Source organism: Prosopis cineraria, unplaced genomic scaffold, assembly GCF_029017545.1.
Source record: "Prosopis cineraria cultivar Desert tree isolate PC_DT_omini unplaced genomic scaffold, ASM2901754v1 PC3, whole genome shotgun sequence".
NCBI classification, from domain to species: Eukaryota; Viridiplantae; Streptophyta; class Magnoliopsida; order Fabales; family Fabaceae; genus Prosopis; species Prosopis cineraria.
In genome coordinates, this window is record NW_026555334.1 from 36,379,255 (window position 1) to 36,395,398 (window position 16,144).

A 16,144-nucleotide genomic window follows, 5' to 3' on the forward strand; every position below is an offset into this window, starting at 1 on the left:
TGTCACGACAATCATTGCAGCTTGATCAGAAATCAACCACACCCTAGTATAAGATTATTTTGAATAAGAATTTAGATGGAACTTTCTCGGGTGAGGGTAATCAAAGACACAATAAAAGCGTCGATCTCTTTGGCTAACCCAATTCAGCATTCATTACTGCCTTCGAATGTTAGCACTCCTCTCTGTACATGCTTCCTTCACATTTCATTCTAATCAGCAGTGCAACAGTACTAACATAAACTACACTTCTATCTCGAACTCCCCATTGAAGATAAAATTAATACAAACCTTCACGTTTAGGATTATCATTCAACTTTGGCAGAAAAAGGAAGGATTATTATTCAATTAATTTCAACCTTGCATCTCTAACCCCACTCCTTCACCCCTCCATTTACTTCCCCCACCAATTGCTACTTCTGAGTTCACAATAGGTCAAAACAAATTCACAACTCAACATTTTATTGTCAATACAATGATCGAAATTCAATGCAAATGAATGCTTCTATCTGCCGAAAATTTGTATCACAACTGCCAAAAAATGTTATGCTGGTCTATCTTAAAATCTCCCAGCTGCGAAAAGTTCCAATGTTTACTAGCTCCATCTGTCGCAGGCTGAAGACCGTCCATTTGTTCATGTTCTTTCATTCACAACGGTAAACATGAAGTGACATCGTTCATGGTCCATAATATATAATGAACAAAAACCATCAAGGGCAGAAAAAATCATATTTAATTGATGAAACCTTCTCCCTCAAGTCCAAATATACAAGTTGAACATACAGACTATTTGCAACTTTGCGCATTCTAGCACCCGTAAACATATTATCTACGGCGTTGTCATCGTGATAATAAGTGACTCAGATCGTCCTGATACATAGAAAAATTCTATCCCTTCAATCTCTATTCCATCTCCCCTTCTGCAAATAAATATCCACTTCAATTTGGAAAGGGGCGAAGTTTTCCTAATTTGATCTAGGGGCTACCAAAATTGGGGACATGATACTGTACAGAGGACAAAAATGCGGAAGAATGATGAGCCATCATGGCTAGGTATTCTCAGTGGCAGGCATCAGAGTCAATTGACTGTCACAATTCTCTTCAGTATACACCAAATTTCGCTGGTTCTTTCAGCAAAAGGCGAAGCACTTGCTCAACTCTTGAAGTTGCATGATGGATTGGGTCAGTAAATATAAGAAATATTTATGCGGCTATCAAGTTAAATTTGCATGTTTCGGTGAGCATCAGCAAATTCCCGAACAAGGCGCTTTAGAACTCTGCCACCCTTCCCTTGCATATGCCCAAAATTACTCATTATTCCATCAGACCTCTTGCTCTCTATATAGTCAGAGGCTGCATCAGCAAGGGCCTTGGACCAAAGTGGCACTAGTGTTTCTGCTTCTCCTTGGTTTAGGTATTCAGCAGGAAAAGCCAGAACCTGATGACTCAAATTGTCAATCAAACTGACCATAGATAGAGATAAAGGAAGAAAAAGAAAATTGAAGCGGGAAATCCATAAGATATTAAAAAAAAAAAAAAAAACTCCAAATAGACATCAAAGCCAATTGCTGATGCCTGAGGTAGCCACAAACAAATCCATCACATTCCCCAACTTCTACAAGACAGTTGAGAGATATATCAAAGGACCATCCACCACAGAGCTCATAGTTACAGTTCCAATAGGTTATCTACATATCCTTTGATGCATATACGCCAACAACTACATATAGACATCTTAACATGCAATTATCTCTAGTTGAGTAACTTTAATCCACAATAAAACTGAAAACAATTGATGAACCTAGCTTGAGTTGGACACTATCTAATCCAAGAAAGTTAAGCCTCGATGAAATCATAACCAGCTAATAGACAATTTACAGGAATGTGCATGTTATGCCATTATTCACACAATACAATGGTGCATCAAATACAAGTTTATAACACTGCGAAAAAATGCATGAATTATTAACAACTGTTGGGATACTGCTCAAACTGGATCAGGCTGTGAACTCGCTGAAATCAGGGCATTAACAACTGGGTAAACCTTTAAGAAATAATAACTACACATTAATTTAATTAAAAAAATCTAAGAAAATGTTAATCACTAATCTTATAATAAAAAGATAACCAAATTTTAAAATTGAAACTAATTACTCACACTCAAAACATGCCACCTAATTCTTTGGTCATTCTCCCACTATTAAAAAAGTTGACCTGCAAGTTTATCTTCTTTGGCGTTCATTTAATCAACGAAGCTAACAATAGCTAGCTGTTTCGGCTAAATCTGAATTAAAAATGGACACCTAGTAGCAGCAAAATTATTCATCTTGTTAATAAACAAATAGGCTGAACAGTTCCCCACATGGCTCACTGATCTGCTGCATATTCAAGTTTATGCAACCCAATGCTCCTCCCATGACTCTGACTCTTCTTGATTAGAGGCCATCTAAGTTGCCACTACAACACTTAACAGCTAGTTCAAGTCAAGTAAAAAAGAAGCCACCCAGAATCTAAATTGACCAGAGAGGAAGAAGCTGCCTGATCAACTTTTCCTAACCAAAATTTAGAACATTATAAAGGATATCAAAGAAACACTTGCGTGATCAGATTCAAGTTTCATGAAAATGAAAAAATAAGAAGGGGGAATTTCCAAACCTGTATGCTGGTTATTATGAAGGCCATGCCAAACAAAACAGTATCAAAACAAAAGACAACATAAATAACAAATTATATAGGCAGGAATGAGAAAGAGACCGCTGAATGTAGCCATCCATGCAAAGTTTCCCTGCAAAGTAAAGTCTTCCACGTTGTTCTTTCACATAGATTGCAAATTGCTGCCAATTGTTGTAAAATTGTTGCACATTTGTGAACCTAGCATGCACATGATTATTCTTAGTTGGCTTCCTAACGAAAATTGACAAACTAAGAGTAAAGGCTAAAAGGAAAGATTTTATATATCAAATATATGAGCAATTAGGGAGAAGATAGAGGGAAAGGAAAGAAAGAAGAACTTGACCCTTCTTCTATCGAGATTACCAATATATTATAAAACCATAACAGTTAGAAAAAGGCAGCAACCGATCTCAAGTTTTAAGCAAATGATGTACATGCATATTTAAAAAATAACTGTACAGCGAATATACTAAATCCAAAAGCCTAAGTATGAAACTTTCACTATTTTGATTCAGTCTTATTATTGCTAGTGTCAATGAAATAACAAAAGAAAGGTTTATCTTTCTCCTCACAAAGATCAAAACTTAACGAAATGACCATGCCTTACAGGGAAAATAAGAGTACGAAAACACTGGTGGAAAACAAGGATTGGTTTTTTACATGAAATGCATACCAACAAGAACCATCTCATAAAATAACAAAATTTCGTCCTAGCCAATATCTTTAGTTCTCACCATTTTCCTCCCCTACTTTTACATATTATATCAAGTTTATCATCTGTAAAGAATACTAAAGTAAGAAAGTTACAATAAATTCCAATATACTAACCCGTGACATTGCAGAAACACCAAGTAAAGCATACACAACATTGGAAACAAGGCCCTCGCCACTGTGAGAAATGACGTGAATGGCCGTGGCATTGAATGACCCTTCAAGGATACAATTTGCACATTCCAACAACGAGACCAAGCCCACATCTAAGAAACCTAATAAGTCCAGAAAGGAATTGATCAGCCTCATGCAACTCATAAAAACTAATACATATTTAAAATATATGTTGTTTAATGTTACGCACAAAGATTCATAAAGTTATTTTATAGCCTAAGTTGCAGCAAAATCTAATATTTTACCAATAAGAAATAACCAAATCAAAACAAATAAAGTAAATAAAGAGAAAACAAATGCATAACATGTAATCTTCAACAAAACCATCACGAGTCTTCACCTAATAACCTATGCTACTGAGACGAAACAGTCCTCACAATTTTAACCTAGGCCCTGTTTGGTTGGGGGGAAGGGGAGGGGAAATTTTAACCTCCTCCTCCTCCCCATCCATCCCCTCCCCTCCCCTCCCCTCCCCTCCCCTTGAACCAAACAAAGCATTAGAGTTTGTTAGTTTAGTTTTCGTTCTCTTTCTCTTTCAACTAAAGAGGTGGGCATTTTTAAGATTTTAAACTACAATGGTGCATTGCTCGTGGATCCATCCAACTGGGACTATGCTTTGACTGTCCAGTACATGTGAAAAAACTGAAATGCTAAAGCATACCACGTTGCAACTTGCTATAGCCAAAACTCATGCAACACTTAGGACAAAACCAAAAAAAAATTAAAAAGTATAATTCTCTTACAAGACAAATATGACATTGCAGCAAGAGCTGCTCCACGATGCATTGCCGTGCAACATATAGCTGCTTTCTGGACAGAAACTTCAAGTAGAGAACCAGAAGTTGCAAGCATGTCCTGAGATACATTGTCCAATAGGTAAATATCCAGATTCCATTCAAGAATCTTCCACTAAAGCTCCCACCCAAAAAAGGAAAAGAAAAGGGAACACAGAGATGAAAGAAAACCTTGCTACAGGAGCGAATAAAGGTGGCTGCAAAATTGGTGTAGGCCTCCACTAGATCAGGCTCTTGGTCACATATGTATGAGGAAGTTAGAGCCATTACAGATGATGCATTCGTAAATCTTTCAAAAGTTGTGACAAACAAAGGCCCATACTCCTCTCTGTGGCCGAATTCTTCAATGACAATAGAAGCTGAAAAATGTTATACAATTAGACAAATAGCAATGGTTCAAAACAAAAAGTGAAGAGGAGCTCAATTTTTTTTCTTATGAAAACAAGAAAAAAAAAATTATGTACTCCATTGCAATAATTTGCTTCTGAATTTGATAGTATAATTACAAAATTTCTGAGTTTAGACACAATGGTGTCAAAAAAAAAAAAAAGGTTCCTTCTTTCCTCAGTGTAATTTTATTCGTCCCTTTTATAACCATTTGAATTCTATTATTTACATACTGGGTTAACAGTTCATCAAATCAAAACAGGCAAACAACTTCTTAACTAGCAGAAGGAGATTAATGTTCTAACCATATTTTCTAGAAATTATGAAGTAAAAAAACTCCCAATGATGTCCTTCATACACCAATCTAGATAATTATATTAAGAAAAGCAAACAACTAGTTTGGACGAGTTAAATCCATTATTAAAACGTATACAGACCTTTTCTCTTCCGTTCTGGTTGGTCATCCTGGCATGCACACATAACTATAGAAAATTCGTAGGTTGTGATGAATTTATATCACAATGACAATTGGATGGTAGGTGATATCAAAGAACATAACTAATTTGAAATTTGATGTTATCTAATCAAAATTCAGAATTGTGGCGAGAGATTTAGTCCTATTTTGAAATAGATTGCAAATCAACGTTTCCCATTTCTATATAAATAAACATATTTGTTTTACAGATACTAAGTCACACAATCACAAATGATGAAAACTATCTCCACACATTCGAATCCATATTGCAAAGTACCCATAGATTTAGTTCCAGAGATTCTAAAGGCCTATGAGAAATGAATGAAGACAAAAGAGAATGCAAGGGGCTGACCAGAGGGAAGAGAAAGAGAACTGAGTGTTGTGAGTGTGAGAAGGGATGTTAGTGTGGTGAGCTGGAAAGGGGCGCAGGTGCGTGCATGTCTGTGTGTGATTCGAGGGGTTTATTAAAGGGGATTGAAGGTGTGCGAGACTCTCTAGCCCAAAAGTTATGGGTCCATTACAAGGTAAATCTAGATCACATTTCTGAAATGAACAGGAGATACCAAGAAAGCATACCAGTTCTAATATAGCAATCATGACTTTGAAACAAGACAAAATTTGTTGAAAGCCAGTCCAGAACTTTGGATAGTAGTGTCACAAAATGCTGACCTGCACATTGTAAAAATGAAAAAAGTTTTTTTTTTCTCCCCGAAGTGGGACAAGTGAACTAATAAACATGTCCAGCCAGAGGGTAAGCATGCCTGAAGATTGAATTGCCAGTGAAAGAGCTCGGCAAGCTGCCATGGATAAATTGCCACTTTCCATATGCTCAGAACAGAAAAGTTTCTCCAGAATCGGCCAAAAAACACTTAGCAACGAAAGAATGGAGTCATCTGTAGCAGGTTCAGCCACCCCAGACATAGCAAGATGACTGAATACTGTTCCCATTCTGAATTTGACGGATCATAATAAGAGGTGGGACAAATCCAGAGACCATGACAAATTATAAAAACACACATCAACTTCAATAAAAGTAAAGAATCGATCAATAAAGGAGGAATAAAATGAAGAATGTCAATCCAAAAGCAAGAAATAATGAATAGTTACATATTATGCAATATGGAGAGCATAACTTACTCCGGTCAGAGACTGATGCAGTATCTAAACTAAATGTGTCAATCTAAATAAAGTCATTCCCATTGGTTTATATGAAAGTGTAGAAAAAAAATGTTAGCGGTTCCACCTCCCATCAACTGATTGTAAATTGACAAAGCACCATCAAAGAGAGGGTACCAACCAAATGGTTCTACAGCATTTAAAGACATTTCCAAAAGGAAAAATAGGAAAATATGAAAGTGTAGTCTGAAAGCTGAAAGTAAGACGAAAGTGAAAACAGAGAAACAGAGATGTATATAGAACTACATATTTTTTGGACCAGATGGTTTGAATTTACCAAATCTAACGCCAAGATGCAAGACCTAAACCATGTTTGGCACAAAATATTTATATGCATATATAATGGCTAAAAAAATTTGACAAGCAGCCTGCCAACTACACTCCACTGTCCTTCAGACATCCCAAAAATAGATATCACTAGTGCACCTGTGCAACCCTCTAGCAGCAGCATTCAACACTTGAGTGTAACAGGCTGGATTCTGCTTAAGTGAATGGCTGCTATCTGGATCAACCTGAAAAATATTACAGACCCTTAATTGAACATAAAATTTATCGCAGATTACAGGAGCTAAAATTAATATAGTGCAAGAGATCCCATTTTTGAAAGAGCAAAATCCACATAGAAGCATCTAACAAGCGCATTCAAGGATTTATAGCAGGATGAAGAAATCTGGGAGAAATGCATGCTGTAACAAAAGATTGCCACTACCTATGTGGCATAAAACACAATGAAAGCTTATAAAATGACATCCCTCAACATAATATATCTAGAACAAAATATCCAATTTCAAATAACAAAAATATAGAAAATGAAGATATAAAAACACAAAATAATGTCAACTCAAAAAGTTATTAAGAGGTCAAAAACATTTTTTACAAGAAATTAAAAGCATCAAATGCCTTCAAGCCATTCAACAGACTTTGTAAGGGATGATCTGTCCGTCTACTATCTAAACTACAAAGGGTCTATAATTAAGATTCAAAGCTAACCCATAGACGCTACTCTTCTTTGAGAAGGAATTATCAATTGCATTTTATGAGCCTCTATTTATTTATTTTTCTTCCTGTTTGGCCAACTGTTTATTTATTTATCTTCAGTTCCTTAAAAATTCTATCTTTATACTGAGGAGAAGTCTAAAGGATGAACATTAGGAAAAAGGATGAAATCACCACCAGTCAGTTTTACAAATAATATTAAAATTAAAGGCATAATCAGTGATATCAGATTAGTAAGCTGTTCATTAGATCCACTCAAAACAGGCATCACAAGATCAAAATCTGATACATTCACAAGATTGGAGGGGTACAGAAAAAGAAAAAAAGAAACCTTACCAGTTTTCCAACTACTTCATAACTGGAAGAAAGCAATCTAGCTAACAAGTTGCCCTTTAGTTCTCTATTGGGTACCGAACCAAGAACCAAACTGATGGCATTCACAACTTCTTCCTCATCTTCCAAAGGTAAATGCCATTTCTCTAACCCCTACAAGAAGAAACAGGACTTACATGGCCAAAGGAGAATGCAGAAATCCCTTAAATATTTGAGAGAAGATAATAATAAGCATATTATAATATACAAAGTTGGGCATACATGGCATGAAATAAACCCCGTATGAGATGTCTATGTCCCATATTAAATAGTATACAATGCTCAATAGGGCCTTTAAGTTAGCTCTCTCATATCAATAATGAGCTTTCGAGAGAGAGTTTTTCACCTCACTTAATGCCCATCAATTGCTACCAGAGCTAATAGCCAGCAATTTTGAAAAGGGCTAGCTATGGAGGTTTCTAACCTATGGAGAAGCTAAATGAAATATCAGAGTTTGGTTGCTAGGATGTGGTCAATTGATAGAAACTAGTCTCAAATTGGATAGTATGGAATGTACTATCCAATACTTAAATGAATTGAATCTCCCAGCCCAATAGCTAGCTTTTGGATTAGGATTCTCAACCCTGCCTGGGTGACAAACACATGCACACAATACAAATCAGAGAAAAATATTCACAATCAAATTTACTCCACTTAGGTCAGAGAGTAGCTCACCTCTCCTATCCACATCAAAACTTCCAAATTTGAAGGTTCAAATATTACTATTGACGCATCTTCACAGACTTTACGTAATGCAGAAGCACAGGCATTTGAAGACAGAGGCTCTGAAATCCCTATAGCAAGAAACAATCTGGAAGGAGAAAGCTTGTTAAAAATAAGGAATGTACGAACCAAGGAAGAAGGAAAAAAAAATATTGTCAATCAGCAATAAATCAAATAAATTCAACAAAACTACTTTGGTTCAGTTACAGAAATCTATAAAACTTGATTGGATATATCTAAAAGAGGAAGCATAAGGTAATTTGCAACAACAGCATCAAATGGTCCATTAGAACCATTTTATCGTGACAAAAAATAAAAGTACTCACAGCAACGGCCTAAAATTTGACTTAAAAGCAGATATCCACTTGGAATAGGAACCAACAGCATCTGCCAGAGACCTGTATACCTATTTAAAAAAAATGAAATTATGTGGAAAAAAAGAAATAGAAAAGCATGCGGCTTGGAAATGAATACCAATGGAAGAAATAAGAAAAAAATAATATATAACAGCATAACGCACAATGCAAATGAAGCCCTTCAGTCCATCAGAAGGCTTAGTCGACAACATTGTCACCAACTGCATGACTACAGAGGAATCAAAGGTTTGGCCATCCTGTATGATTACCTCAGCAACCTGGAAGAAGACACATGTATTACCATATATATCTTCATTATCGTGTGTGTGTGTGTAAAATGAAAACCACGTCATTCGCAAACAATGCATGCAAAATAAAATGAACAGAGCATTATATTAAGTTTCTCAAGACCAAAAATGACAAATAGGAGTTTCACATGGAAAGACAATTTTGTTATGAAGTATGAACATATTTGTAGTTGTAAGCCAAACATGAAGATACAAGGATTTTGCCTCTGTCAGGATGCAATGAAGCAGAAGAGCAACCCCAACTTACAAGCACGTGCACCTATATGATGGCGTGAAAACACAAAAATAAATTGGCTAAGGAAGAAGCAGAAGGAAAATGGCACTTTTTTTTTTCTAGCATCAGTTGAGTCACTACTGAATATCGTTCACGACCAGTCATGCACTATTTGTTAAACCAAGATCAATCAAAAAAAAAAGAGAAAAAAGAAACAAAATCTTCTAGCATATTCCTTTAAAAAAATTGACTATTCCATTTTATGCTTCCAGTGTACTCCAATTTCATTTTGCTAGGGGTTCAGCAGAAGTACTCAATGGGCCAATTCAAGTTAAACCTTCAACTCAAGTTTTTTCATGGCAAAAATCTCCCAAAAAACCCAGACTTTCAGTATTTTCTTTCTAAAAAAGCAAGTATATAATGACGGACAACTAAAACATTCTACTCAAAGTACAATGGTACATCAAATAAAACATAGTAAGTGATACAAACCGCATTAAGAAAAAAAAGCTTGCTTTCAACTTCCTTCCATTGGATTGGCAGATTAGGAGATCCCCAACCACCAATAAATAGCTGCAGAGACAATGATATTCAAAGTGAGGGAAATGAAGCAGAAACATCATCAGAACTTGCTTTAACTAATTCACTGAAGACCAATTTTGCTGGTTTTTGCATTGATTAGCCATAATAGGGTAGCAGCATTTTAGGTGATAAAAAGGATATGCTATCAACCTAGTCAAGATCAGGATTTGATTAAGGAGGGGAAGAGCAGTTCAACTGGCAAGATTTCAATTATTTTTATCATAGTTCAGTAATATCAAAACAAAAACTGCATCCAAATTTCAAATAGCAAATCTTATACATAATTTACTTGTTCATCTACTCATAATCCAACGTTATCAGACAGAAGAATTTCCTTCTGCTCTCATCAGTTTACAATCGGATATTATAAGTGATATGAGAAAGAAAGTTATTCCATGATACGAGTAAGACATCAAACCTATGCAAAAAGTTGAGTTAAAAAAGAGTAAAAGGAAATAAACTTTTGAAAAGCACCTTTTGTATAAAAATGGCAGATCCTAACAGGTGGCATATATCCACCAAAAGTTCAACTAGATTCATCCTGAAATGGACAAGACCATCAGGCAAATCAATCACTCTGCTCTCATCATTATACGTGGAACCATCTACCTGTCAAGTTCCCAAGAAGAGAAAATTAGAACATTAAATATGATAAAGAAATATAAGATATCTCAACAACTAATCAACACAACAAATCCATGAAAATAACATTGAATGGATAAAAAATGAATTCCATAGAAAGGAAACTCTTGTCTATGAAACATAAAATGCATTGACACTTTTAACAGAACAAGATGAATCAATATGAATAGCATAATTAACACAAGAAGATCCGTATGTTAACTGCACCTCACAATGTTGTTCCACAATTTAAGTCCTTGCTAGTCATGACTAATGCAAAACAAACCCATTTTTCAAATGCCACATGTAAGAAATTTTAAAAAACTAAAACCTATGTCAAATCTAGAGTATGAATTAGAACAGACAACGACAAAATGTTGTTAAGAATATTTTTCCCTCTTCTAAGTGAAAAATTAATCTTGAAGAACTATTTTGAATAAGAATTTCCCATCAACCCAAATTTTGTTCCAAAAAGAAAACGAAAATTTCAGTTATTCAAAAACACCTAGCCAAGGTGTGTAACTGCTGGGTTGTTACAATGGGAAGACATGACATTAACAGGGCAACATAATTGCTACTATGATAATTTTTTGAAGTGTTGAGTAACGGAAAACTTCAAGTGTGAAAGATCATCAGGATATGAATTTCAGACATGTCATAGCATCAGTATCTTGATTAGGGTAATGTGCAGAGACATCTTACGGCAGATTTCATCATAATTCATGGAAGAGATACATCCTAGCATTATTTTGGCTTATAGTGACATAAGCCAGAAATCATAAAAGTGATACCACCAAATGAAAAGCAGCAACACATAAAACCAACGGATGAAGAAGAAACCTGAGAACGCAATAAAAGTGAATCAAGTAATGCTGAGAACACAGATGAAAAAATGCCTTCCACATGTTTCCTACTTTTTGCACCATCCTCATCAAGGTTGAGAACGTAGCTTGCAAGAGTGGACCTGAAACAATATATTTGATGCTCGTGATGAACAATAATTGACATTACTATAGATAGGTAATGCAAACTAAATAAAAAATTGCCAACCCTAAGGTAAAATTACCAAAACTGCAATGTTGAGTCTGCAATCTCCCAATCTTCGCTTGGGAATGTCACACAGCTGCAAGCATATTCAGCATGTTAAACTCTTAAGCAAGTAAGATAATTTGAAAAGAACCAGCATGTTACGATACATAGTTACATATAATTGCGATAATTCAAGAAAAGGGCCTCCAGAAACATGCTTATGCAAGTTCTTAAACAGCAACTCTTTGGTCCAATTATTAAATGAAATATAAATTTCAACCAGAACATTATAAAATAAGTCCATAAAATTAATTATAGTTGGATCTTGAAAATGGACAAAAAATCATAAAGTAATAAATAATTGAAAATTAATCTTTTCAGGCATCACCTCAAGAGTGCGTCTGCCAGCGCAAGGGCCTCCGGACTAGCATCAACAATAAGAGATGGAGCCTAGCATACATTCAAAGAGGGGGCAAGTTCAAAAAGACATGCACAGTTATATACAATGGATGGGAAAATAAGAAAAATGATAAAAACCATAAACATACAATTGCGCCATTAGTATAGCTCCACAAAACATAAAATACTTATTTTGTCAAGGATGTTTCTCAAACGTTACTTTAGACAAGTCAAGAGATTCAAATGGGCAACACATTAAAAAGATTACATGAAGAGGATTTGACAATTCTTTAAAAAAAGTGTTCTTTTACTTATAACAATTTTTTGGAGCATAAATTCTCACTTAACACTTACAGCCTGCCCAAGTTCTGACAGCAAGCATGCAAGGCCGCCGATTATTTTCTCGTTTCCCCTTGAAAGAGCTGGTAAAAGAAGTACTTCCTTGAGATAATGTACTCTGCATAATAAAACCTGGGGCACCCCCTAAACAAAAGCACAGATCAAAAGAGATGTATCCTTCGCATTCAAAAGAATTTACACATTGAAATTTGAGGTGAAAGTAGTGCAAACTGTGTAAAATTCACATCTTAAAAACTGCCTGAGTAATCATCTGCATGAGGAGTTTCATATCCTAATAAAGCCAGACAAAAATGACCGTAAATAGTCAATGATTCTGTTAACCTTTTCCTCACCTGGCATAGTATTCATAGCTATATAGATGAAAATAAGAATTTAATATTTCATTTAAAAACTTTCAAGAGTCGTCTTAGCCTTGTATTGTGACTGTCATAACAAATATGACACTTGTACCCATGACCACAGTACATAGACAACCACGCATCACTCAAATTCATCTTAAGAGGAAGCAAGCAAAACTACAAATTTTAAAGGTTCTAACAAGCAATTTGACCAAATTTAAGAACAAAAATCTCTCCACCCTCTAAGGGTGGGGCTTCAAGTCTCGAGCCAGAGAAATATGCAAGTGTTTGAGAGAGTATTTAAGTACATTGTTCCCCACTCAGGAAACACCCACATAAGGTGCTTTACTCCTCATGTTTGGTCTCAAAAATAAGGATCTAACAACTATAATTACTATAAATTTTAAGGGCAATAAATATACCAAAAGGAAAAATAATAATTTTTCATTAAAAATTATAACAGTTACTGACACATGCAATCACAGTAAATCAATAGATTTTGAATGGTGATCTATAAAAGTAGACAACCATACCTCATGTCGGCTCACTAGTTCAATAAGAACTTCAATGGCCAGATCAAATGACAAAGGAACCTTCTCCGGAAATACAGATAAAAGTTAAGCACAAGTAATCTTAAGAAAGCATGAACATTTCATTTAAATACACACATTGGAAAATAGAGTACCTGTAATGAATTGAATACAAAATTCAGAAGCGGGTGAGCTGGCAATGTGCCCTGAGGAATCTCAGAGAAGCAACCTGCTCTAACCTGAATCCAAGAAAGCTTAGCTAATTAGTATAGCACCAAAAGACAGTCGAAAACTTTTGTTATAGCTTAACATAGGGGGATGGGGGTGAAGCAGCAAAAATCAATGTCACTCAAGCAAATAGCCAGAGATGTCTGTGATTAAAAACTGGCATGACCCCTAACGGCTGCACTATTTCTAAAATTAAAATGACTCATCGGCAGAATTTTATACCCAGCTCAACAAGCAGCGCAATATTTTTCTGTTCCTTTCATGCTGTTGTACAGAACCATCAAAATTCTTTTCTGATTGCTGCAGCAAGAACTCAAGAACCATAGGCGTATGCGAGAGAAGCTACATTACGAAAATGAAAAGAGTGCATGGAAGTCAAAGAGGGCGAGAGAGGCAGTGCAGAAAGGACAGATAAGAAAGTATCAGACAAAAATATTCTAAACCTCTTGGCAATAATGGCTTTTTTGTGATGAACTTATTTTAGAATCAGTGCGTTGGCCTGTCAACTACTTCCTCTGGTAGGACAGTGAGCATCTCCAGTACAGCAATATTACCATCATCCTGGCTCTGCAGATTCTGAAGACTGTAAAAAAGCTTCTCAATTGGATTTCCATGCTCAACAACACGAAGCACAAGAGCAGAAAGTGCAAGACAAATCTGTGTTAAAAGCTGTCATGAAAATACAAATGAGCCAATCAAAAACCAAAACAGAAATAAAAATCATGCTTTCTTCATGACCCGCATGGGAATGTTTTGGTACTAGGTAAAAATGCTTAGCATCATTATTTTCTAAAAGAGCATGAAAATAAATGATGGACAAACAAGGCACCTGGGGAGGGCCAGTACTGAATCTTTTGGCTGCAAGAAGGAGCGCATTTAGCAGAGCATCTTTAGCACCTAACTGCAGCAGATAACCTTCATTTTGTATCTGTAAAATGAAACATATAATGAGCAAGAGGAAATTCTATTGAAACATCTGTCTGAGATCCTAGTGGATTATTTTTGGTCATAAGTGCAGAGTTGTCGTGAAACAAAAGTGAGAAAAAGTTAGGTTTGTCACATTCATATATCAAATATTGGTAGCTAATAACCACTAAACTGTCTGGTCGTCAATGATAGAGTAAATACAACCCATTCCATCTATATTGTTGCCCAAACAAATCGGATAAAATGTAAAACAGGACTGTGAACAAAAAAATCCCAGATAAAACTTCAAAGGATTGATATGCATGCAAGTAGCCCAGACTTAACGTATAGTTCTGATGTGGCCGAGCAGAGAAAAACTAATTGGGATTTGACACCAGTAGTATTGATCTGCTACACAGGACAGATAATCCTCCGTTGACTTTAAGAATTTGCCATTGCACATGAATGTGCCTACTGGATAAAACTACCATGCTAACCTCCATCATGTCTTTCTATCCCACTGTTATGAATAACAATCTGTTTATATATGCCCTCTTACCGTGACTCCCACGACAGCCTTCACAAACTTTTCATTCTACTAGTAAATCGGGCATGGAGAAGGTGAAACTAATGACTGACCCAATGAAGACATCTCATATTTTGCTAGGATTTCTGAATTATGAGAGAGCATACAGAATGCGCCTCCTCGGTTGGTGCCACTCAACTTAGAGTTTGACGTTACCATCAATCGTATCAAAGTTCAAACTACAACATCCTTGTATTTGTTCCCATCCCCCAGTAAACAAGCTTCTTTTCTCCTAATAAACAAGCTAAGATGGGGAAAGCCTGCTCCGATGTCTAAACCCGTCTCAGTTGAAATAATCACGAACTGCACGTGCATCAACAATGCTTACAGTGAAAATTCAAGGCTACCTAAGGCGAAGCATGAGCAGAGTTGGGAGAGCAGGAAAAAATAAGTGAGCAGCGGAGAGAGAACGGGAGGGGATGACCTTGCGTTTGAGAATCTGAGCGGCGAAGAACTCGACCTCGAAATCGGAGGGGAAGGAGTGGTGGTGACGGAGGTGATCGGAGGTGAGAATGGCGGTGGCAACCTCCCAGGCGGCGTCAGTCTGCTGGAACTGAACGAGCCACTGATTGGCAGCGACGCGATTGCAGGATTGGACATCGTGGTTGAGGACATGGACGGCCTGAGCCACCTTCATTGGCAATTCCATGGCTTTGGAGGAGTTATTAGAATATAAAAATTAAAAAAATTGGGTGGAATAGTAATTTCGGGAAAAAATTGGAAAAGATGGAGGGAAGGAGGGAAGGAGGGGGAAGCGACGCCTGGAAGTGATTCTTCATCCGGGAAGCATCCCGGATATGATCGGACGGCTACGAGCTCAAGTGGATTCTGCTCCGTGCGTGAGTTTCCCAAGTGACAGACCAGTAGACTTGTGAGGGTTGCGCCTTTGCCTCTCTGCTACCCAACCACCTTCCTACATTCTCTCTCCTTTTCCTCGTTGGGCCTTTCATTCCTCCTTCCACCGTGTTTCCCATCCCTTCTTTCTTTCCCTTTCCTTCCCTTTTCTTTTCTTTTTTGTTTTTGTTTCGGGTTGAAGTATATTTTAAATTTTTAACTTTACATGTTCATTAATTTAAAAAATATATTTTTAATCTTTTAACTCTAATATTTTTAATTTTATTACAACAAAATTATATCAAATGATAAAAAATTTTTAAATATTTATTTATTAATTATAATTTTTAAAAAAATAATAATAACCAACATACA

The 16,144-nt window shown here is 36.1% G+C and overlaps 1 protein-coding gene across 1 annotated transcript; it reads right to left on the reverse strand.

Moving 5' to 3' along the window:
* Positions 1-428: 428 nt before the first annotated feature.
* LOC129306411 (transportin MOS14) lies at positions 429-15,893 on the reverse strand. The gene is given in 25 exon segments (XM_054947013.1): positions 429-1,435; positions 2,752-2,868; positions 3,499-3,656; positions 4,299-4,410; positions 4,521-4,708; positions 5,788-5,880; positions 5,973-6,160; positions 6,814-6,899; positions 7,720-7,869; positions 8,431-8,566; positions 8,805-8,884; positions 8,999-9,112; positions 9,849-9,929; positions 10,413-10,547; positions 11,400-11,523; positions 11,626-11,682; positions 11,977-12,038; positions 12,342-12,470; positions 13,219-13,278; positions 13,371-13,454; positions 13,666-13,785; positions 13,887-13,940; positions 13,942-14,112; positions 14,273-14,371; positions 15,360-15,893. Coding segments are annotated over 25 exon segments (3,042 nt in total). The 5' UTR covers positions 15,585-15,893; the 3' UTR covers positions 429-1,216.
* Positions 15,894-16,144: the final 251 nt, after the last annotated feature.